Raw genomic sequence first — 24,313 nt, 5'->3', positions numbered from 1 at the left:
TACCTATGGCGGTCGGCCCGTGCTTTACCCTTCGCATCACGTGGTGGCGTGGTGGTGCGGTGTTTGACGTCTTCTTCCCTTTACCCCTTGCTGTGCGGTGATGGCGGTGTGCGGGGTTGTTTTGTTCTTCGTCGCGGTGGTGTTGTGCGGCGTCTTTGATGTTTGGCAGCGTTTTATTCTTCCGCGGGCTGCTTGGTGACCGCCTTCGGTGGCTCCCACCGCACGGTGGTGCCACCGTCGGTGCTTCCACCACACGGTGGTGCACCGTCCACCGCACGGTGGTTCCATCGTCGGTGATGCCACCGCACGGTGGTGCCACCGTCGGTGCTTCCACCGCACGGTGGTGCACCGTCCACCGCACGGTGGTGTCACCTTGGTCCCACCGTACGGTGGCCATTTTCCCCTTCTTTTTCTTTTTTTTTTTCTTTTTGACCAAACGGTCGCTATCGTATGACCGTGCGATTTTTTTTTTCAAATTTTTTTTTTTTTTTTTTTAAGTTGTCTAGAGAGTCTTCGGCTCGGGTCCCCTGTCTCTGGGATCGCCCTTCATCCTTCTCGGTTTTTCTCGCCCAAAAGTCTCCTTCTTTTGTCCCATGCCTCTCGAGTTGCTTGCCCGGCCTCTTAGGTCCCCTTCCATCCTCTCAGGTCCCCCTTTGGGCTCTCGGGTGTCCGTCCGGCCTCTCGGGTCCCCTGCGCGCTTCGCGTGGTAGGGTTTCAATTTGGGCCCGTTGGTGGCAAGTCTATTTTCAATGGCCATCCGAAGACCTGGAACCACAAATTTTACAGGGACCACAGTCTCCTTCCCATACATAAGAAGAAGAAGAATAATAAAGATTTTGAAGACTGCGGTCTTCCATACAGGGTTCCAATCGTTGCCGACACTCTTCGGATTATCTGCGTCGCCAGGGTTTGGGGCGTCTCCCTTCCAATATTCTTTGTATTCCGGCAGGTACACCTCTGTTGGTTGCTCTGGTTCCTCTACTTCGAGCCTGTAGCTTTGGAACATTTTGTAATCCTCCATTTGCCAGTGGAAGAGCCCGTTAAGTGAGCATACCTCATCTTCAGAACATCCCTCCAATTCGAGCACCCCTTCACTGTTCGGCTCCATCGCGTTCTTGCCCTTGCTTTCATCGGGACCCCCTTCCCTTTTATTAGAGTCCTCTGAGTCCGAGTCTGAAGAGGTGAGCTCTTCGCCGACATCTTGGGTGTGTAGGTCAATGGTATATTTCCGCCCTCCCTTCTCCATGGAAAGTGTATTTTTCATCCAGTTGTGGTTTACCCTCGCGTTGATCAACCATGCTCTCCCTAGGATGGTGTCATAGCCTTTCTTCTTCGAGGGAATAACCACGAAATCTAACAAGAATGGTTGTGTACCAATCGTCACTTGCTGGGCCATCAACAGGCCGAGTGGCTTAATGCCGTGTTGGTCCGCTCCCACCAGGTTGAATGTGGGTGGCCACAGGGTGGGCTTCCCCAGCCGCTTCCATGTTTCTTCTGGTAGTACATTCACCCCAGATCCACCGTCCACAATGGTGTCCTTCAGAATGGTCCCACGGATACCCATTTCTACCACAGCTGGGTGTCTACCACTGCTCAAGGCTAGTAACATCGGGTCAGTCGAAGGGCTGACGGAAACGTCCACTTGTGGTGTACTCTTCGAAGCGGTGGCGGGAACCCCTACCTGTGGTGCATTCGACGATGCGGTGGCGGGAACCCGTACCTGTGGTGCACTTGACGATGCGGTGCTTTGCACATTGGTGAGGATGGCAGTCCTCAATTGTGGCATAGAGTCTAGAAGGTCTTTCACCTTTATCGGCACCTCCATCTGCAAGATTTGCCCAATGATGTTATTTTCCGCTTTCGTACGGGATGATGTACTCGCCACCTCGTTGTCCCGTCGTTCGGTCGTCATCTCACGTTCAATATTGGCCTTTGCCTCCCGTAATCTCTCCTTCTTCGTACGGGGGTCGGGATAAGTGGCTTTTTTCATCTGGGCGCGGGTGATCGCCAATACTTCTTTCTCGCGAGTCTTCTCAGCCTTCTCAATGTTGAGGAGATTAACCCCTGCCTGCGGGCAATTTGCATCCTCATGGTCGCCTGGCCCACACCAACGGCAGAGGTGCTGAGGGGTGGCTTCCTTCGTGCAATCACGGGCGAAGTGCCCCCACTGATTACAGGCCCTACATTGGATAATTGGCCGGCCCTTGGCGTCATACTGGATACGGCTTCCATTATTGTTATTGTTGCTATTCCTTCCGCCGTCGCGTCTGTTGTCCCGGTATCCTCCAGATGATGCCGTTGTGTTAGTATGTTGGCCGGTACCCGCTGGTGCGGATGTTGTGGCCTGCTCCGTGAATAACACCTGGTTCGTGCTTCGGGTTTTCATATTGTATGGGCACTCCTTGGTGGAGTGTCCCATCACTTGGCAAATCTCACAGAATGCCTTCTTCGGCAAGTACCCCTTGTGTGTCCGTCACTCCTACAGTCTGTACACCACACTTCATTTTCTTTCGTCTTACTTGTACTCCCTTTCATGGCTTTGAATTCTTTCAACATTCGTTCCATGTCCTTCTGGAGCGCGTGTACCTTTTTACCCGATTCGCCACCGCTACTGCTCTCCCCGTCAGAATCTTCATCATCGTCAGATGAATATCTATTACTTTTCTTCTTCCTTGATGTTTTATATTCGCTTTCTAGATCCATCACCTTGTTATAGGCGTCATCATATGACGTCGGGGGTACAATCTTCATTTTTTTTCGTAGGGAGGATTTCAATCCTTCCACAAACCATCGTTTTTTTAAGCTGTCAGCCGGCTGGCTCTCCATTTTACCCAAGAGTTCTTTCAGCCTCCGACTGTATGCCTGTACTGTCTCCTTAGTACCTTGCTTGGTACTGTATATCTCTGTCACAATTTCGTTGTCATCACGAAGCAACTGGAACTCCTCCGTGAATTCCTTCTGTAGGGTAGCCCATGTGGCCACTTTTTGCTTATCTACATCGGAGTACCAATCTATGGCGACTCCTCGTAATGTGGCTGGAAACTGCTGTACCTAGTCGTCGTGGTCTGTTACTCCGTTGGCGGACCAAATGGTCTCACATGTACGACAGTGCCGTAAGGGGTCTTCCTTGCCGTCCCCTGTGAACTTTGGTAACTTTTGTTTGCTCGCCATCCCTTGTCGTCTTCCTGGAGGCGGTTGCGTCTGTGTCTGTGTCTGTGTCCCTGCGCTGCTACCTCCGGTAGTGTTGGTGGTGTGTCCTGGAGTTACGGTGTTTTGCCTGTCGCCTGTGGCACCTACACCCGTATTGTTGCCCTCCCCTTCGTTTTGACACACTCCTACTCCTGCTTCCTGTTGGTGATCTTCACTCCGTGGCGTGAGGGATAAGTTCCTAAACTGATCCCGAGTCTCCTCGACTAGATTTCGCCGTAACCTTGTTTCTTCTAAAAATTCCTCGTGGCTCCGCGTCCTACGATGATCTGGCGACGCGTAGAAATTTTCGTCGGCCTCTGCACCTTCCGTGACACCTCCTTGGTTCCCCTCGGGCCCCCCTTCGGCAGGTCGTCCTTCGGCAAGTTGCCTCAGCCTCCGTCTTCGTTCTACTTGCTGCTCCAGAATCAAAGCCCTCTACGCGGCCTCCCACTCGTTCGTTTCCGGTTTTCTATTCCTATCTTTATTCAATAGGTTTGGCATTAATTGTCACACATCTCCATAACTCTCAATTCTTAAATCAAAACATATCTTTATTAATTCATCTGCTCAAGTACAACTCGTGTCAATGACACTTTTATTTGAAAATAAGAAGTTCACAGTTCAATTCCCTCCTGGCCTGGCGCCATCTCTCCCCGTGTCCCGTCGGCTATTCTCCTCGTAGCGTTGCAAGATTTGTTGTCGTCGTTCCTCCTGGGCAATCTCCTCCAGGTGGGCCTGCTGTGCCAGCGATGCCTGTGCAAGCAGCCGGGGGAGGTGGTTCATTAACCGGTTTACTGCCGGGCTAACCTCCAGTGCTGTCCACACGGCACTTGGTGGGATTTCTGCCTCCGCTGCTTCTCGTCGAACGTATGTCTGAATGGCTACCTGGAGCAAAATCGAGAATTCTTGCGTTGTCGTGTCTTCTCCCGTGTACAGTTTTGTCCGCGCGTCGTCGGCCTCCGGGTTTACCTCACCAACGGGTAGGCCCATTGTGTCTGTGCGCCATCCGTGTCTTCCCTTCCCGAGTTTGTCTAGGCAACGGCGCCAAATGTTTGCCCTCTCGGGTAAACGGTTAAATGCAGAAAGTAAATGCACAGAACATAACGGAAATATATTAAATAACCAACCTCCGTATTAATTCCACAGTCCATGTACAATAAGTGCTTATAACATTACATCTGACACAACTAACATAATCCTCCTTCGAAGAAAAGGTACACAATATATAATACCCGAAGGGGCGTGACACAACCGTCGCGACTCCAACTACCTACCCGTCGGCTAACTAACTGACCGCCGTAACTCATTATTACCGACGACAACATAAACATAATATAACAACATAACATAATGATTATTCCCGTCAACACTATATGCGTTCACAAATTAGAACTGGTTGATGGTGTGGCATTTTCCTTGACACCTTGCACTTTGGAGTCTATAACATCTGGATAAAAATTATATCGGGATATTTCTAAAAGAAGTGCAGCGTTATTATTGAAGATTTTTGTGTTGATTCTTTGAAAGAGGCGTTTTAATTTTGTAGCGGATGATTGCCGTTTCATTTCTTCACTGGAGCTGTCTTTTGAAGGCATGGTCGAGAAAATTATGACATGTTCTTCGTTCTTTGTCGTCTTTATTCATCAAGTATCTCCATAACTCTCAATTCTTAAATCAAAACATATCTTTATTGATTCATCTGCTCAAGTACAACTCGTGTCAATGACACTTTTATTTGAAAATAAGAAGTTCACAGTTCAATTCCCTCCTGGCCTGGCGCCATCTCTCCCCGTGTCCCGTCGGCTATTCTCCTCGTAGCGTTGCAAGATTTGTTGTCGTCGTTCCTCCTGGGCAATCTCCTCCAGGTGGGCCTGCTGTGCCAGCGATGCCTGTGCAAGCAGCCGGGGGAGGTGGTTCATTAACCGGTTTACTGCCGGGCTAACCTCCAGTGCTGTCCACACGGCACTTGGTGGGATTTCTGCCTCCGCTGCTTCTCGTCGAACGTATGTCTGAATGGCTACCTGGAGCAAAATCGAGAATTCTTGCGTTGTCGTGTCTTCTCCCGTGTACAGTTTTGTCCGCGCGTCGTCGGCCTCCGGGTTTACCTCACCAACGGGTAGGCCCATTGTGTCTGTGCGCCATCCGTGTCTTCCCTTCCCGAGTTTGTCTAGGCAACGGCGCCAAATGTTTGCCCTCTCGGGTAAACGGTTAAATGCAGAAAGTAAATGCACAGAACATAACGGAAATATATTAAATAACCAGCCTCCGTATTAATTCCACAGTCCATGTACAATAAGTGCTTATAACATTACATCTGACACAACTAACATAATCCTCCTTCGAAGAAAAGGTACACAATATATAATACCCGAAGGGGCGTGACACAACCGTCGCGACTCCAACTACCTACCCGTCGGCTAACTAACTGACCGCCGTAACTCATTATTACCGACGACAACATAAACATAATATAACAACATAACATAATGATTATTCCCGTCAACACTATATGCGTTCACAAATTAGAACTGGTTGATGGTGTGGCATTTTCCTTGACACCTTGCACTTTGGAGTCTATAACATCTGGATAAAAATTATATCGGGATATTTCTAAAAGAAGTGCAGCGTTATTATTGAAGATTTTTGTGTTGATTCTTTGAAAGAGGCGTTTTAATTTTGTAGCGGATGATTGCCGTTTCATTTCTTCACTGGAGCTGTCTTTTGAAGGCATGGTCGAGAAAATTATGACATGTTCTTCGTTCTTTGTCGTCTTTATTCATCAAGTGGATACAGCTACCAGGAAGGTTCTGATCTTGATGCCGTTGAAAGATGCTGAGGGAGTTATCGATTTTAAAATTAAGATTTTCTGGGCTTGGGATTCTATTCAAACGACTCATGATTGTGGCAGTTGAAACAATGCATCCTCATTGTGCAAATCTTTGTTAGCGCTTGAATCCTTTGAAGTTGCTGGAGGGATGTGGCAATTATATTTTAGAGTCTAAAGATGTTGTCTTCCTTAGTGTGAAACCGTTTTTTTGGGTAATCGGAGTATATTCAGAATAATATATACTTCTTGAGTAATCTTCCTTGGAATGTGTCGTGAGTTTCCACAGTAGTGGCAAATTGATCATTTTGGATTGTTGTAAACCTGTACGCCCTTCTTCCACAGTCGTGAGTTATTTCATAAGGTTTAAGAAATATTAGCCGCATCCATTATATCCACCACGACTCAGGCTTCAAGCTTAATCACTGCCGTGGATTGCATTTGAGAGGGTCATTTTGGCTAAAGTCGCAGAGTTTGATTTGCAACAACCCACGTGAAATTGGTCATTCTACACAGTGTGGGAGTCAGTGATGCTAGTTCGTGGTCCAGCAGGGAGTGAAAAGGAGGTGTGGTCTGTTAATAAGCAAAAGCGCAGGTCCATTGGTGATTAGCTGCCGCTAACTTCAAATAGAACACGTCTTGACTGAGTTAATCGCCCATTTTGGTGTCACGTGGTGGTGGTTGCAGCTGCAAGCAGTGGCTTAGTATCTCTGGCGAAGTGACTGCTGGGAGAATTAGTGTAGAGCTGGGCGTTTTCCTTCATATTATTGCTGGACGTAGGGAATAGAGTTTTGGATTCTTAAGCCACCGCTTGTCCATAATTGACTACTGGGTGTAACTGTATTCTCTATTTTGTTGGGCGTGATATTTTTTTTCACTGGGTGTTGACTACATCATTGGCTGGGCATTGTATACTATGAACTAGGCATGAGAGATGATATAGCTGGGCATGATTATTCCTTAGAGCTGGGCGTAAACCATTTCTTTCTGGGTGTGGGGGCTTGTTGGTGACTGGGCGTGGTCTTCTAATTAGCTGGGCGTGATTAATGTTTGGGCCTTGGCACCAAAAATTTACTTCTTGCTGGGTGTAACCATTACTTTCTACTGGGCGTGAACTGAGACCTCTGGGACTGGGCGTGTGTACTCCAACATTAACAGGGATTAAGGAGGGTTGTAGCTGTAGTTATTTGCATGAAGATTTCTGTCGGGTCGAAGGGACCAACAGACTCTTAGCAAACACGCTTCATTCCAGGTTCTCTATTATACACTAGCAATTATAATTAATAGCTGTGTATCAAAATTTGCTCAGTGTTGTGCTCTCTAAAGAAGTACAAAACAATGAATGTTGTGAATGCTGGAAAGAAACACTATCAAAATTATTTCTTATTTATTTTGTTTAGTGGACTCAGTAGTACTTAAGTTAAAATTCATTGTGTAATTGAATGTATTGTTGACTGTGACAAACATTACCCATAAGCATGTGATAAATGAATGCACGAAAAACATCAAAAGCAACAGGGACAACTAAACTATAGGGACAGTTTCCAGTCACAACTAGGTTGAGTGCGAATTCTACTGTTGGGCATCTTACCTCGAGCTCTGCTGAAGGAATCGACTTTGGAAATGGAGTTTAGTAAATCAAATCAACATAAGCTGGGTTCTCTCCTTGTTCACTGTTGATAAAATTGAATTAATGCTGCTGTTGAAGGTTCTACAACTACAACTATCGGTCCAGTCACAACCTCTCGTACAGCAAGAGTGAGAAGATACAGTGATATCTGATTTTCAGTTTGAGAAATGGCAATAGAGGACATTAAACAGTTGGCCAGTGCACTCAACTTAGCAGGCAATGAGCTTAGTAAGCATTTACAATCAAGGAATGAGGCCTTGAATATTCTTAAGAGGGTGGAAGAATGTTTGAGCCTTGTGGAGCAGTCACCTCATGATTTGATACAGCTAGCTATGTCTCCCATAATGACTACCTTGAAACAACACAGATGGTTAAGGCATCCAGATGATGAGATTAAGTTGGTGGTTGCTTCTTTCTTATCTGAGATCATAAGGATTATAACACCCCAAGAACCTTATGATGATGATACAATGAAAGAGGTTTTACAACTCGTTGTGGAGAGTCTACATGGGTTGTATAATGTCAAAGACCCTACTTTTGATAAGAGGGCTAAAATATTAGAGATTATTGCAAGGACAAGATCATTTGTCCTTATGTTGAATCTCCAATGTAATGAGTTGATTCTTCAGATGTTCAATTGTTTCATTGCTGAAATCAGGGAACACCATTAAAATAAAGTGAAGACATATATGTTCGACATATTGTCCATGATCTTAGATGAGGATGATGATATCTGTAGGAAGTTACAAACAAATTTGTTAGCTATTTGGAGAGAGGAGCTAGTAGTCTCACCTTGCGCTTATAAGTTCTCCAAAAGGTTGATTGAGCAGAAAACTGAAAGGTTCAGGGAACAAATTATTGAAAGGGAACTAATCTCCATGGGTTTATAGGTTTCGAGATCTCAAAAAAAGACCAGGAACCAAATGAGAAGAGAGCAGATTTGTTTCACATGTCAGGAGGCTTGGACACTAGAACATAATTGTGGAGTTAATAAGGAGAAAAATCTTCTGCAGCCAAGTAGAGATGAGGACCAAGATATAGCTGATAGTGCCTTAATTCATGAAGAACAAGCTGAAACAAATACACCTGATAGTTCCCAAGCAATTGAGGATGATATTATGGAGAAAGAATTAGTTGCTACAGGAGGTGAGAGGTATACAAAACTCCTAATTGGTGATTTGTAGATTACTATTGATAAAACTAGTGAAGAGAGGAGCTCTTTTGGTGAATACATATATAATCACAATTCTTTGCCATTACTACATCATGAAGAGTGTATAACATCATCTAGAGAATCCATTAAGTGTGATAGTAATAATGCCACAATTGAAAACAAACCAGAAAATTTACTGTGTGACAGCCCATGTTCCTTAGATGAATTTGAAATTAAGCCTTTATCATTGCAAGATTTGAAGGATAGATTTTGAGTCACAGAGGAGAGAGTTATGCAAGTATTAACAAAGGCAGATGAATCTCACAAACATATTGAGAACCTTACTTGGAAAACTCAAATTGAGGAGAGACACAAAGGAGTTGCGAATGGAGTCACTAGTACTCAGTTGGGCACAATCAAATAAGCTTTTGAAAGGATGAAATCAGATTACTTGCAGTTGCTAGTGGACAGGGATCTTGCTATCAAATTTGCGGAAGACAAGGAAAGTGAGATTGATGATCTCTGTTACCAGCTAAGCATGACCCATTTCTCTCTACACAAAGGAGAAAATCAGATGCCTAATATGTCTATAACCAAAGAACAAGAAGTTGATACAAGGGAAATGGAGATCAAACAAATAGTAGTAGGGATTGATGAACTCTTAAAGGAAGAATTGGGAGGCAATGATCCTAGCAATTCACATACTAAAGACATTGGGTGAAAAATCTGGAAATTAATATCCATAGGGGGATATTTCAGTCCTACTTGTCTTGGCAATCCCTTGCAAAGTGCCCCATTTGCTGCATTGTCAACATTGTATGATAGGGAATCCTTTGAGGTCATATTATATTTGATTTCATACTCCTCTTTGATTTCGATAATGGCTTGGAGATGCATTTGATGGCTTTGATAGAGTGGACTTCTCTCCTTATGTAAAGATTACTTGTGTACTTTTGGTGTTCAAATTATATGGGCACTCTTTTATTGAATGACCCATAACCTAGCAAATCTCAAAACATTTTTCTAGGATAGTTACTTTTTGTGTGCCCCTCGATTTCACACTCAATATGCCATAGTTTTTTAGTTTCTTTGTTGGTTTCTTTCTCTGCTTTCAACTCTTTCATCATTTAGAGCATGCCCCTCTAGAGACCTTGTATTATTTTTGATTCATTGTCACTATTGTCATACGAATGTCTATCTTCCTCTATTTTTATTTTACCATAGGACATTTCATCTTCACTTTCTATGTCCATTTCCTAATTGTAGGCTTCTAAATAGGAAGAGGATGGTTCTACCTTCATCTTTTTTCTTAATGATGGAAGTAGACCTTCAATGAACCATCTTTTCTTGAGATTGTTGGCCGGTTCTTTTTCTAACTTTACAAGCAATTCTTTAACTCTACAATTATAGGCTCTTATGTTTTCATGCTTACCTTGTTTTGTATTGTAAATTCTGCTACTATTCCATTATCATTACAAAGCAATTTAAAGTCTTCTTCAAAGGCCTTCTATAGTCTTTCCCATGTATTTTGGAGGGCTTGGTCAATTTTTTTATGCTAATCAATCGCTACACCTGGCAAGGTGGTTGGGAAAGATCATAGCCAAATTTCTTTGTCATCTTGCCCATTTACCAACCAAATTGTTTCACAATATTGGTTCTAATTGATGGGAAATGCAAGGGGGGCATGAAATGACAACAATATTAAAGGCCTTCATTATTTAGTTGGCCTCGTTTGGATATGTAACCTCTGCTCCTAGGATGATGGAGATTGGATTTGTTGTAAAAAAAAAATTTGGTTCTATAAGAGTGGACCACAAATTCAACCCTTACAAACTAAAAGTTTTTAGTATCTACCTTGTTTAGGTCATGTAAAAAATGAGCTCCAAAAAGAATGCTTAAAACCTGTGTTGATGTGAACCAAATAGGAAAAATACGTTCTTCACACTTGCACCCCCCCTAAGTGCAACGTAGGGAGAATAAAAAAGTAAAACACTCAAACAAGGCTTGAAAAGGTAACCATATACAAAAGATTTTCTCAAACAAAAGAGGAGAAAGTTTAGTGGGAAAAAAATCCCCTATGAGAGGATGAAGCAAGAAGGGCTAAGTGATTCCTTGAAGAAATCCTCTGCACCTCTAAGAGAGCTCAAAGATGGATGCAATTGCTCTCAATGAAGGGTTTGGTGAAGAGATCTACAACTTTCTCTACTATTAGACAATAGTGTAAATCATGACCTACTTTTGAATTAGCTCCTTCAAAAAATGTATGTCGATCTTGATGTGTTTAGTCTATTGATGGTGGACCAGGTTCTTTGAGATTTGGATGGTGCTTTGGTTGTCATAGTAGATGATTGATGACTTTTGAAAAGTGATGCCAATTTAAATGAGAATATTCTAATGCCAAATAGCCTTAGGGGTGGCATTGACAGCTCCTTGATACTTGAGTCAAAGAAAGAGCAATGGCATGTTGCTTCTTGCCATACAAACAAAAGGGGACTATAACCAAGGTGAAAACCATAGTTGAATGTGGATTTGCAATTCTCAAGATCACCAACCCAATTAGAGTCCATATAGCCAATCAAATCTAAACTCGTGCTTGCTACGTAGGGAGTCTCATATGTATAAGTAACCAATATGTAGCGCAAAATGCATTTGGCCACTTTCCAATGAAGGTCATGTGGCTCTTACATGAAGCTTGAAACCTTGCCAAGTACAAATGAAATGTTTGGGTGAGTACAAGTAAAGTAGATGAGGCTACCAACAAGTTGATGATGAAAGGTGGCATCAACAAGTGGTGTCACTCACTTTGTCTCAAACTTGATTCTAAATAGAAGGGGAATCGATGCAAGCTTACAATAACCCACATGAAAATGAACAAGGAGATCAAGAGCATTCTTGGTTTTTGCAAGAGAGATCTTAGAAGAGTTTTGAATGATCTCAATCTTGAGAAACTAGTGTAAGAGACCCAAGTCAATCATGGCAAATCTGTTGCATAAAGAAGTTTTGACTTTGTCAATGATGGATGAGGTGCTTCATGTGACAATCAAATCATCAATAGAGGAACAAAAAGAGAAGAGCATACTCATGTCCCAATATGTAGACATTTGGATCCGAGTGGCTTCTGCAGAATCCAACTGAGAGAAGAAAGGAGTCCAGCTTGGCATACCAAACATGGGGCCTGCTTGAGGCCATGAAAAGACTTCCTTAATCTACAAATCAATGAAGAATATTTAATGAACCCATGCAGTTGTTCCATGTAAATCTCCTATTATAGATCCCCATGAAGAAATCCACTCTTCACTTCCCTCTAATGCATACTCCATCCACGAGTTGTAGCAATAGCAAGAATCAGGCAAATGGAGTTCATTTTGGGAATAGGGGCAAAGGTCTCAATGTATTAAAAAATAGGAACCCGCAAGAAAAATTTGGCCACAAGTCATGCTTTGAACTTATCAACAATTTCATCTGCTGCATATTTGGTTCAATAGATCCACTTATATTGAAACAAAATTCTTCCCTTAACAAGGGGAACGAATTCCCATGTTTTGTCCCTTAACACTTGTTGCTTGGAAGATTCTTCCAAACGCTGGATTCTTGACTTAGGTGCTTCACATCATATGGGTTCCGAGTGGGCTTATGAGTGAATTCACCTAAGATAAGACCTATTCATAATCCAAAACACAATGCAAGATCATCACAACTCACAAAAACATCAAGTAAAACCAACCATTTGTGAAATAGGTCTTCAAAGATGATTAAAATAGCACACTGAAATCTCATCAATGAACATGTCGTATGAACATAATGCCACTGTTTCACACATCATCCATTGCAAAATAACATTCTGTGAGAAGCATAAAAGCTTAAAACAAGGGAAAAAGATGCAACACAAGCATCAAATTCAAGCAATGCAGTTAAACTCCACCCTAACCCTTGCATTTAAAGAATCTTTCAGCAAAATTGACAGCCCAAATAAGATGCCAGCAAAAAATGATGTCATCATCTGACAGTGGGGATTGCTTTGTTCTCAATCTTGATGATGGGATTTGCTGAGTTCGGTGAGCCTGACCAGACTTGCCAAGTATCTGTGTCACAAGTCTGCTGGCCTTTGTTTGGATGCAACTGTCTTGGGAATTGCCAAGTTTAGGTGATTCTGGGTGAGTCTTATAACTTTGGTTCTTACACACTTTGTAATTTTAAAAGTATTTGGCTCATAGTTAGGATTTTGAAAGCATACAGTACAACTGCATCTAGAACACGGTAAAATATATTGATATAATATAAACTTCTTCCATCCACTATGATTTGTCTCATTGTTTTTTGATATCTCTCAAAGGGTACTCTACTCATGGTTTGCAGTAGGACCAAAAGGACTTTAAAAAAAAATCTGGATTTAAATTATTGGTTTTCACCAGCATATCAATCAACAAAACAGAAAACATCAGCAGAAATCAACAAGTTATACTACCTAAAAGTAAAAACTCATCCTTATGATGTATATAACACAGATTTAAAGGAAGGTCTGAAACCAGATTATTACCCCATTCTTGCACAGACTGCTTAAGGGTGGATGGATACAAGTGATCTTCTTCATATTTAATATTATTGTCAGCAAACTGCAAGATGTCTGACGATTCATTCAACAGTTGATACCTTTCTCCCTCGCTGACTACAAGTTTGGGACAGCTGGTTCCCTGTCCCAATCCTCTAAAAACAGGTTGTGAAAAAAAGATCTAATCAGTTTACTCTCTAAGGAAAGTCACATCTTTGTAAAAATGAGAAATGATAACTACAGATATAGTAAAAGTTTTTCAGAGCAAAAAATCCCAATTTTCGCAATAGGATGTATATACTTTGGATATAAAACAAACATATTGTGTGCAGGAGTAAGCTCGATACATAAACTTGGAAAACGTGAACACCATTTAGGGAATTCCACAGCTGGCAACTAGAGTGACCCTGCTTCTGTAAAGCTTATACTGTGAGAAAGGAAGATCACAGTGCAAACCTTGTGTACAACACATGAAACACAGGAACATGTTTTGTCTCTTGATACAAAATTCCAGCACGGTCCAATCCCCATCTTGCCTGTCCAGCAATTATTTCGCACTTTACAATTTAAAAATAGAGCCGTAATTTGAATTCCAAATTAGCATTAATTTACAGCAAAAGAAATCATGAGAGAGCACAACATATACCTTTTCACAATAATGAGAAGGTCCTGTAAACAGGCTCCCATAATTTGCACAAAAGCATATGCAAGAAATGGTCAGAATTGAAATTATAACCAGTTATCAGAAATTCTGTGAAAATATTTTTGACGGAAAAAAAAAGGAAAAATTGGTCCAGTACTACCAATATTATAAGCTAGCTTTGATCTTTTTTCATTATTTAGCCTACAGCTATCATCATCCTAAAGTGGATTTCCAGTTGTTTTGAATTTAGGCTATTCTTTTCATGAAAATGTTTCTACTCTGATCATTCCTCTAGATTAGCTTCAATCCATTTGAGGGACATATTTTTGAAAATGTACTCATCAATATCATTCTCCAACATAGCAGGCCCAATAAAACATTTGGGACTCACTTCTTTCAGGCAATAATGAAATAACAGTTTGCAAAATTTTCTCGCTCACCCACTTGAAAAGCATTCTAGTTACCAACTTGAAAATTTTAGACATGAAATAATCAAACACTCTGAAATTGAGAAAGACTAGCTTGAACAGTTGGATCTGAATGTCATGTCATATGCTTCTGAGAACTGAATTGGCAGTCTGTTTCAGCTTTAAAAAAGAATGGATGCCTACTTACCTATGGAAATGAGATGAATTTTTGAAGCCATGAATCCTGCTTAGATTGACGATTCTTCCCTCCAACGTCTTTTCCCTTCAATCAGATGAAACAAAATAAATTTTTGAATTAATATATAGAATTTTTTTATATATTTTAATACAGAAAAACATATATTTTCATTTAAAAGATACTGATCCGAATTATGGATTCGGACGACAACACCTAAGTGAGAACCTGTGGTATTGTGGATGAACAAGATAACACAGAATTGAAGCAAGCCAAAAAGTGATCTATTCAATTTGAAAATTCAACAAATAGTAGTTCATGAGATTCCAAGGGTCACAAAAACATCTTGAGAATCAAAACCCAACAGTCACAGCTGTTTATTACATAATAAAATCTAAAACTACGAAAATTTCAAAAAACTATATGAAATTTTGTCCTAACTTCAACTAGGCATAACTTTTTGCTTAGGACTCAAAATTACGACCCGTTTAATTCGTTGGAAAGGTCTCCAAGAGTTGAGGCAAAGTCCTAAAAGAACCTGCCTACGACAATGTTCTAAAGGACATGCCAAACTTTCAAGGGCTGAAAATGCCCCGAAGGCCTTCAAAAATGACAATTACTAACATATGGAAAAACTAAAAAAATATATATAAAAATATTTCAAATTTGCTTCTGATCAGACTGAACATAACTTGTAAGTGGTTTATTTCTATTCTTATTTAAATTTCTATTTCTATTTAATTATATGCTTTCTTGTCTAAAATATGTTTCTTGCTTAAATGTTTTTTAAATAATTTTTTTTAATCTTATTTACAATAAAAAAATTCTTTTTGGTAAAAATAAATTTAAATTTCTATTTCTATTTGATTATATGATTTCTTATCTAAAATTTATTCCTTGCTTAAATTTTTTAATCTTATTTACAATATAATTTTTTATTTTTTTTAATTTAAATTTTTAGTGATGAATTTTAATTTCTATTATAAATGAAAAATTCACCTAAATATATATAATCAATCGACTACATAAGGGAAATAAAAAAATATAGAAATACTCCTTTGAAAAAATTAAATATATATCTTTTATTTAAACAATTCCATAGAACCATATTCGTTATTTTTAACTTTGAAAATTAATTTTTAATTTAAATTTTGATGCCTAATATAATAGTGGTAAAAATAATATTATTTATAGAGCTTTATAAGAATCTTTGGAGATGATGCTCCACTTCAATATATAGACGACTAACTCAGAATTCTTCATTCCCACTCCATATTATTATATTGATGAAGTTATTTATATGACAAAGTTTTGATTCCTAAGAAAATATAATGCGTTTATCAATAATAAAATCATTTTAAATATGTATTAAATTTATTTGTTGATTTTTTTTAATTAAAAATATATATTTTTGTCACTATATCGGAAGGAAACAACATGTTTATAACATATATTTATATCTTTCAATTTTATGAGTTTTTTTAATATATATATTTTTGTTTTAGAAAGAATAAAATTGTTTATATCATATTGTGAAAACAAGATTGTAAAGCTTACAAAGAAGTGTGGTTCAAGAACACGAGTAATTTAATAGCAATTTATTTTCAAGATTTATTTAGTGGGGAGATGGTTGAGAGAATGGAAGAGTTCATTATCAAATTGAATGGTATAAAATCTACTGAGTTGGATGATACCGACTTTGCGTTGGACTCCATCCTTGTGCAATGCCAAAAGGCTAAAAGATGCAGAGTGTCCTTTGCTTCTGTTTCTATGTCAGACTCTCTACCTTCCCATCATTCCATTCTAGATAAGTCAAAACCCGTGTCAAAGAAGAATGATAGACCTCCTTTCCCTAATGACCTCAATGTTAACTCCCCTCTCCTTGGTACAGACAAAGAAGACCTTGATGATGTCTTGGCCATTTCTCGTGACTATGTTGTGGACAATTTCAAAATGTTTAAGTGGGTCTTCCATGAAATCAAGGAAATTAATGTGTAACTCCGATTAGTGACCAGTAAACAAGATAACCAGGGTACAAAACAATGGAGTGTTTGATTAGAGGAGAGTCATTGTCGATTCCATGCAAAAAACTATAAGAATAATGAATGATCTCAAAGAAGACTATGATAGCAGAATCACAAACTTGGAGGAGAAAATGAAAAAGAGTATGATGGTAGACTCAAACAAATGGAAAATAAATTTTAGAAAGTCAATGAAAACCTCATCTCCTTGGTGACATACAACCACAAATTTGTTAAAAATTCTACTGAAAGTATCAATACTATGGTTGGAAAGCTATAAAGCCTACATCAAGAAGGGACTACGATTGATGTTGAAGCCTTTGAGAAGAAGCAGGATGATACTTTTGGGCCTTCCAAGAGAACTATGGCCAATATGAAGAAGAAGTCCCCCAATCAAGAAATACAGGAATTGAAGAAGATTGCTCTCAACATGACATAGTTGGAAGTTGAGGCGACTAGGCCTCTTAAAAACTTGAACTAGTCTTTTGTTGTCTTTTTAGTGGTGTTTGGTTTTTTGTTGGTATTTTGTTGTCTTTTGGCTGTTATTACTTTAAATGTTTATATCATTATGCAACTTTTTGTAATCTGAACTATTAAAGGGTTTCGGGTTCCTTCAAAACTTGTTTGTTCCTTAATAAAAAATAACAAAAATAACACTAATGATGGTATTTCCAAAAGCATAATTAAAAGTTACATACAAAAATAAAATAGCACTTCAAATATGTTTATATGAATTTTTTTTTCTCATAGGTGTTGCTATTAACTACTCCAAATATGTGGGTTTCAGAAACTCAACTATTGGGAATGTTACCCATGAAAATGACACTCCTTTGCCATGAATGGATTTGATGGAGTGTAATTACCTTGTTCTCGCCATCTTTTCTACCTAAAACACACACAGGGATCATATTGGAGGCTCAATGGAATGTGGCATGGGAAGGGAAAATTTAAACACCATAGCTAGGATAGGTCCATTGCATAGGGCACACTTGGATGCAACAACAATTGGGAACGAATCCTAAGCAAAATTCAAGGAGCATACAATCATTCTTAATTTGGTAAGCCCATTCAATGCTTTGGTATATCCATCAAAATAAATTTAGGCGACGAGGTGAAAAAAGAAATATTCACAAATGAAATGTTATTTGTAAGCATGGGTTGATTGACAGGTTCAAATGTTTATGGCCTTACCTTCTATATCTACACCAATGCATCACTATTTTTTTGCAATCGATTATGGATGAAAAGTTGAAATTTATCTTTGTGCATGTGGTTTCTTTATTATGCTATTTGATAGTGTTGAGGATTGAAATAATATCCCCCACTCTTTGGGTTTCAAGACAACATTTGCTTATGTTAACTAAAATTGTAGCACCCGACATTCAATACCTCCACTAGATCATTTACTATAATGTTTATCTAGGTTTGTCTTCCTAACCTAACACTCCACTTCTAGGTTGAATCATGTGCTTTGAAGCTATTAGTGATTCACTAGAAAACTTTTTTGCTAGTAATAATGATTCCTCTAATTTTATGCACACAACGTTTGCTTACATATTGGTGGATCTAGATACTTCAAAATACCTTCCTATAGAAATATTTTTAAAGGTAAATGATTACATTTGGACTTAACTAGGGTGGATGATGAAGAATTTTCATTTCATTATAGAAGATGCTACAAAATTGGCCACATAGCTATAGAATGCCCTATCTCTAAAGTTAAATTTGATCATCTTGCCACATGGTGGAAAGATGCCACTTCTCATCAAATGTTAGGCAATTGAGAGTTATATACTTGAGATTACAAGATTTCACATGAGCCTCTGCATAACTTAAATAATATTTTCACAAAACGAGATTGATCTCAATCCATGAAAAAATCAAAAGAAAAGGCTCCGACTATTTAAAAAAAATGATCAACAACTATCCATGGGCAAATGTGGGAAAACCTCTATAATGTGTGTAACTTCTCTACTTGTCCATCTTAACATAGAAACACATAATGAAGAGAGACGCAACAAAGTACATGGGAAGTGGTGAAAATAAAAAAAAGTCTCTAACAAAGGCAACAATACCTTCCACAATATGCACATGCATTCTCATTCCAAAAAAAAGTAAGTGTTAGTATTTCCAAACTAAATTAGATTGTTTTTATGATCCTAAAATTTAAGATCCTCAAGGATAATATTATGCATCTTTGTTTATTTGTCTAATGCATTGTATTTTTAAGGCCCTCCATTTTAGAGCAACCCAAATCATATTATTTTTTCTTTTCATTTTTATGGGTATGGTCCCCTAGATCAAATTCACTAATAAAAATTGCAATTCAAAGAAAAATAAAGTAAACAATAATTTAGATAAAAATAAATTAATTCTTAACGAAACTTTAAAATTTATGAATATACATATATGTATGTAGGAAGTAAAATTATTTTGATAGTTTTTTAGATAGATACATTTTAAGATATCTATATTAATTTAGATTAAATTTTGTATTTTCCTTAACTACTAATAGCATGTAGAGGTTGATTAGACATATATATTTGTAAAAGTTATGCAAGAACTTATATAAGATCTTTGAAGTTGCATATAATCATAGATATTCAAAATATTGCATAGAAGTTTTTATTTGAACAATGTATGTCAAGTAGTATATTATCTAAATCATGAGAGTATTTCTATTAAAGATCAATTTTATTATAAGCTAGTTGAATGTGCATAGACTGGTTAGAATTGAGAATGACAAAATAAATTTGATTATAGATTGGTGGAGAAATTGTTCAATCAAATTAAGTATCAAAAGAGTTTATTGTTTTGTAGCTATGAATGTGCACATCAACTATATATATTTTGTTCTTTGACTAATTAGACCATCAAACTAATTACAATGATTACATGCATTAGTCACAACAAATTTCATTGCCCTCACCGCAACATTAACATGAATCTAACATAATGCATCTCTTATTTTTGATATTGTGGATGATATTTTGTTTTACATTAAAATTCTTTATTATACACCAAATAAAAGTATAATTTCTTATATTATATTTCATGTTAAACTATACATTATAATTTTATATAATTTTGAACTATATTAAAGTTTATTTCTAGTAAACTTTATATTTATATTGAACTCTATATTTTTTATTTTACATATTATGTTTGTCATTTTTTTCATTGAAAATTATATTTCTTAAAATCTTATTTTATGTTTATATTAAATTTTACATATAGATAGCTATATTAATCTAAAATATAATTGTGTTTGATTATCGTAGATTAATATAACAAAATATATATTTTTTATAATATTTATAATAATATTATTTTCAATATCTATAAACTTTTGGCATGGATAAATAAATAAGTAGAGAGAAAAGAAAAACCAATAAGTAGTAAAAACAAATTATATAAATAATATTCATTTTAACTCTTAAAAAACTATTTTATTTTAGCCATAAATTACTTTATCATCTTTTTATTAAAGAGCTATTTTATTCCCAAAATATTTGTATTATTTTTCAATAAATGTCATTTTTTCTCAATAAATTAGGATTCTTAAAATGAATTTTCAAAAATAAGTTTAAAAAAAATGATATTCTGTTATAAACATCTTATTATTAAATTAGTTTGTCAAGCATTTTAATAAATAATAGATTATCAAATACGTGTCACTTAAACATCCAATCATTTGATGTACTGAAAAACTTTGGAAGTGCTCTCTCATGATGATGGATCACAAAGTATGATCTTAAATGTTGATAGAAAATCTCACCCATATTTTTCTACGAAAACCTTGCGAACTAATATCATGTCTTTGAATTAGGTATCTTTTGACTTAATCGTCAATGTTACTAAGTTAAAATATATTCTATATCGCTTCTTTCGTAAGAGCAACACGTAAGAGTTCTATCAAATAGGTAATACACACAATAATTTAAGACCCTTTCAACTAAGCAATTCACAAAATGACTACAAAAATATAAATGTGTAGCGCTTGGTAAAAGAAGACTATAATCTCTTTATTATCTATATATAGATAATAAATAAATATGTAGAATCTAAAATAGCTTAAACATAATCTCAATGATCAATGTATTTGTGTTGTTAATGTAAGACAATACTCAATAATTAAACTAGAATTGTAACTTGAATTTTAATGGTCAATGCCAAAATAATGTATCCCTTGAATCACACAATGGAATAATCTTAAGATATAAAGGTGTTACTTATGTGATAGAGACAAATATGCTCTTTTCTATGAATTTTGATGAGTCCAATTAAGAATATAAATTATATAATGTTGTTGATGAGGTTGTTAACAATGGTGCAATTTTTGCATGTCAATATATAAATACAATTCATTTGTATGCTTCTAGATGTGAAGATATATATGGGTGAAGAAGGGAGCGATCCTCATCAAAGAAGAGAAAGAGCATCACAAAACATAATAGAAGTTGAGAATTATACTAACTTGTTGCTATTGATGTGACTGATGACTATAGAGTAATTTTTCCATGCTAACATATAAATGCTTGTTGTCAATCTTTGTATGCTTTCAAAAGAAGATATAAATAAATAAATAAATAAAATTATTGTCTAGGAATATAAAGTTTGACACAAATCATAAGAGGCATTCAACAACATGGTGTATCTCTAATGTATTGGGCTCAAATAGGATGAATGGTGAAACCTTGGCCAATGAAAGCAATATTCATTATGTGTATTCGCCACATGCTACTTGTATACCTCCCCCTAAATGATATTTATATTGATCTCTCAAATATTCCCACATGTTCAATACCATTTGAAAATACATTTTTATATTGTTATAGTACATGTTTTGATTGATTTTAAATATATTTTAAAAAATATTATGTATTCATGACTTAAATTGTATGCATAACACATGCAATAATTATTTTTCACAATATTGCAACTATATAAAAGTAGATTGTAATTATGAGTTTTAAACATTAAACATGCATGCACATCCAATATTTGTTGATACTACTACCAATGTGCATGGCACAAGAAATTTACACACATATGATTCCTTTTAATTTTCAAGAATAATATTTTTTAATGTCTTATTATTAGACATACATGACTTAGAATAATTTATACAAGTTCTTATAGTTAATACTTATTGTGGCACTATTTGGTATGTTTGGATGTGACCATCTATATTATAAATTGATATATCTTTAAAGTCACTTCTTGCTTATAAAAACCACTTAAGATCCCTTTAACTAAGCAACTCATATTTATAGGACTCTAAAAAGTATAAGTGTAGTGGTCAAAAAGACTATAAAATAAAAAAATTCTAAGCTTGCGATATTTTGAATATCTATGATTATATGAAGCTTCAAAGATCTTATATAAGTTCTTGCATAACTTTTACAATGATCACTTCTTGATGTTAAGGGCGAGGAAAAAAATCAGAAGAAGACAAATGATATGTGGTGTTTAGTTAATGAATTATGGAGCAACAAAATAAGGCAAGTAGGATGTAGATGATAAATATGAAGAAATGAGCAATATTATGAATGAAAAAGAGACATGTGAGAAGTATGTATAACACAATGATTACAATGGCAAGGGTCCATAACATAACATTATCATAAAGAGAGTTGGACATCATATCATTTGTTGTAAGTGTCAAATACAAATGCATGTTTGACAAAAAAGATAAAAGTAATTATGAGAATGACCATGAAGATATTGCTCTAAACAAGAAATCAATACAAAATTGCAATTCATGTGAAATAAAAAAATGTAATGCAAATGTAATAGTTTAATAAATGAAACTGCATAATTATTCTATATAGATTCAAACAACAGGTATTCACCATTACAATCATATTTGCTCATATAATAAGATAAAACAATAGACTTATAATAAATAAATTAATAAATAAAAACAAATCAAAATAAATATAATTGTTAGTTTATAATGAAATTATAATTTGTTCAAGTTTATCTAACAAATATTATTTCACTTCACAAATTGAAAGTTAAAAAACAAACTCCTTATCTACAATGTTTATAAATTTGCTATTATAAAATCAAGTGAAAAATGTATCAGAAATTTCTCTTCAATTTATAATGAAATTATCGTTTGCTCAAATTTTTTTAATAAAATATGATCTCATTTCACTAATGAAAAAGGCATCTCAGTGAGTCTATGAGACCAAAAAAAATAAAAATAAAAAAATACTGAAAGCCACACAATGATGGCCAAAGAACCAACCATCCCACTCAGAAAACCCTGATCCTTATAGATCGAATTTCTTCTGCTGTAAATTTTGACCAAATAATCAGCGATCTTAATAATTCATTCTTCTTGAAAAACATTGAATTTTACATTACACTTAATGAAGAACATCAAAATGCAACAAAACATTGATATAAACACATACCAAAAACCAGTTTTGTTTCTCTTCATTTTGTGTTAACAAGCAGTGATGAACTTAACAGAAATTCAAGATAATACCGATTTAAAGAAATTCAAGATCTTTTGGGAAGGATTTTCTTGGTTTATTTGAGATCTGCATCACTTATGTTCATTGCCAAATCTACCCATTAACTAATCCATTCTTCTTTTTTATTCGGTTGGATTTGTTTCAGTGTTTCTAACATAGAAAACAAATTTTTTAGATCTGCAAAATGTCATGTGATTTTTAAAACACAACAAAAAAAATCCAATTTAGTGCAGATTCTCAGGAAAATAAAACATACCTCAAAATTCTGCACAAATTGTATTGATGATAAGGAGAAAAATTGGGCAGAATTTGCTGGGAAAATTTTATATAACCCTACTAAAGCAGAACATTTTTAAAATGAGACAAGCCAATCTCAGAATTATTGGTGGTTGTTTTCAGCGTAGGAAGGAAATTTCAACTGACAAAGAAATAGATAAAAAATAGATAAAATGATTTTAAAGTCAATAATTATGATGTATATAATAGTGCGCATGTTTTCAACTGACAAAGAAATAGATAAAATGTTTTTAAAGTCAATAATTATGATGTATATAATAGTGCGCATGTCATTCAAGTCATTAATATCGTTGAAATTTAATCTAAAGAAAATAATGCATACACATAATTCAATAAATAAATAAAAATGATATGTATACGGACTATTTCGAATATGAATTTATAGAAAGATAAATAACAGTTTTAGAAATTATTAAATAAAAAAAATTAATTGTAAACTATTATATTATTAATCAATTTTTTTAATTCTATATGCTCATTGACTAGAACCTAATGATAAAAATTGAATGCATTGAATGTATTAGTATCATTGCTATGATAGAAACGAAAAACTAAAGAAGCCAATGTGGTTCACCTACCATCTACCTTGCCTCCTATTCCCTATTCTGATGTACCTTGTAGAGGCGTTATAGAAGAGATGTTTCTTGGAGGGATTGCAAAAAATAGTTGTTTGGTTTGTCATAGTTACTACATGTCTTTGGTTGACTATCCCATTGGGTAGGTTGTAGTTGTTGTTTTCAATTCCCCTATTTCCCTTATGTTGGATAATGTTTGTGATAAAATTGATGCTCCTATTATGGGGTCCTCTATTCTAGGTTGTGTTGTATTTATTAACAGTCTCAAGGATGGTCAATGTTCGTAGGATGATATCCTCAAAAGTAAGAGCAATTACACTCATACTCTCCTTATAGAACCT

The 24,313-nt window shown here is 36.4% G+C and overlaps 1 protein-coding gene across 1 annotated transcript in view; it reads right to left on the bottom strand.

The window, feature by feature from the left end:
* LOC131077993 (uncharacterized) overlaps positions 1-23,510 on the bottom strand; it is a 73,277-nt gene extending 49,767 nt beyond the window's left edge. Inside the window, exons 1-5 of the mRNA XM_058015606.2 lie at positions 23,357-23,510; positions 14,604-14,678; positions 13,992-14,014; positions 13,802-13,881; positions 13,334-13,500 (exon numbers count right to left, since the gene is read on the bottom strand). Of these exons, the coding sequence (XP_057871589.2) occupies positions 13,334-13,500; positions 13,802-13,881; positions 13,992-14,014; positions 14,604-14,634 (301 nt within the window). The 5' untranslated portion in view covers positions 14,635-14,678; positions 23,357-23,510. The remainder of the gene's footprint in view (positions 1-13,333; positions 13,501-13,801; positions 13,882-13,991; positions 14,015-14,603; positions 14,679-23,356) is intronic.
* Positions 23,511-24,313: the final 803 nt, after the last annotated feature.

This window comes from Cryptomeria japonica, chromosome 5 (assembly GCF_030272615.1).
Source record: "Cryptomeria japonica chromosome 5, Sugi_1.0, whole genome shotgun sequence".
NCBI lineage: Eukaryota > Viridiplantae > Streptophyta > Pinopsida > Cupressales > Cupressaceae > Cryptomeria > Cryptomeria japonica.
Note: the sequence above shows the minus strand (reverse complement) of the source record. Positions and strands in the feature narration are given on the sequence as shown.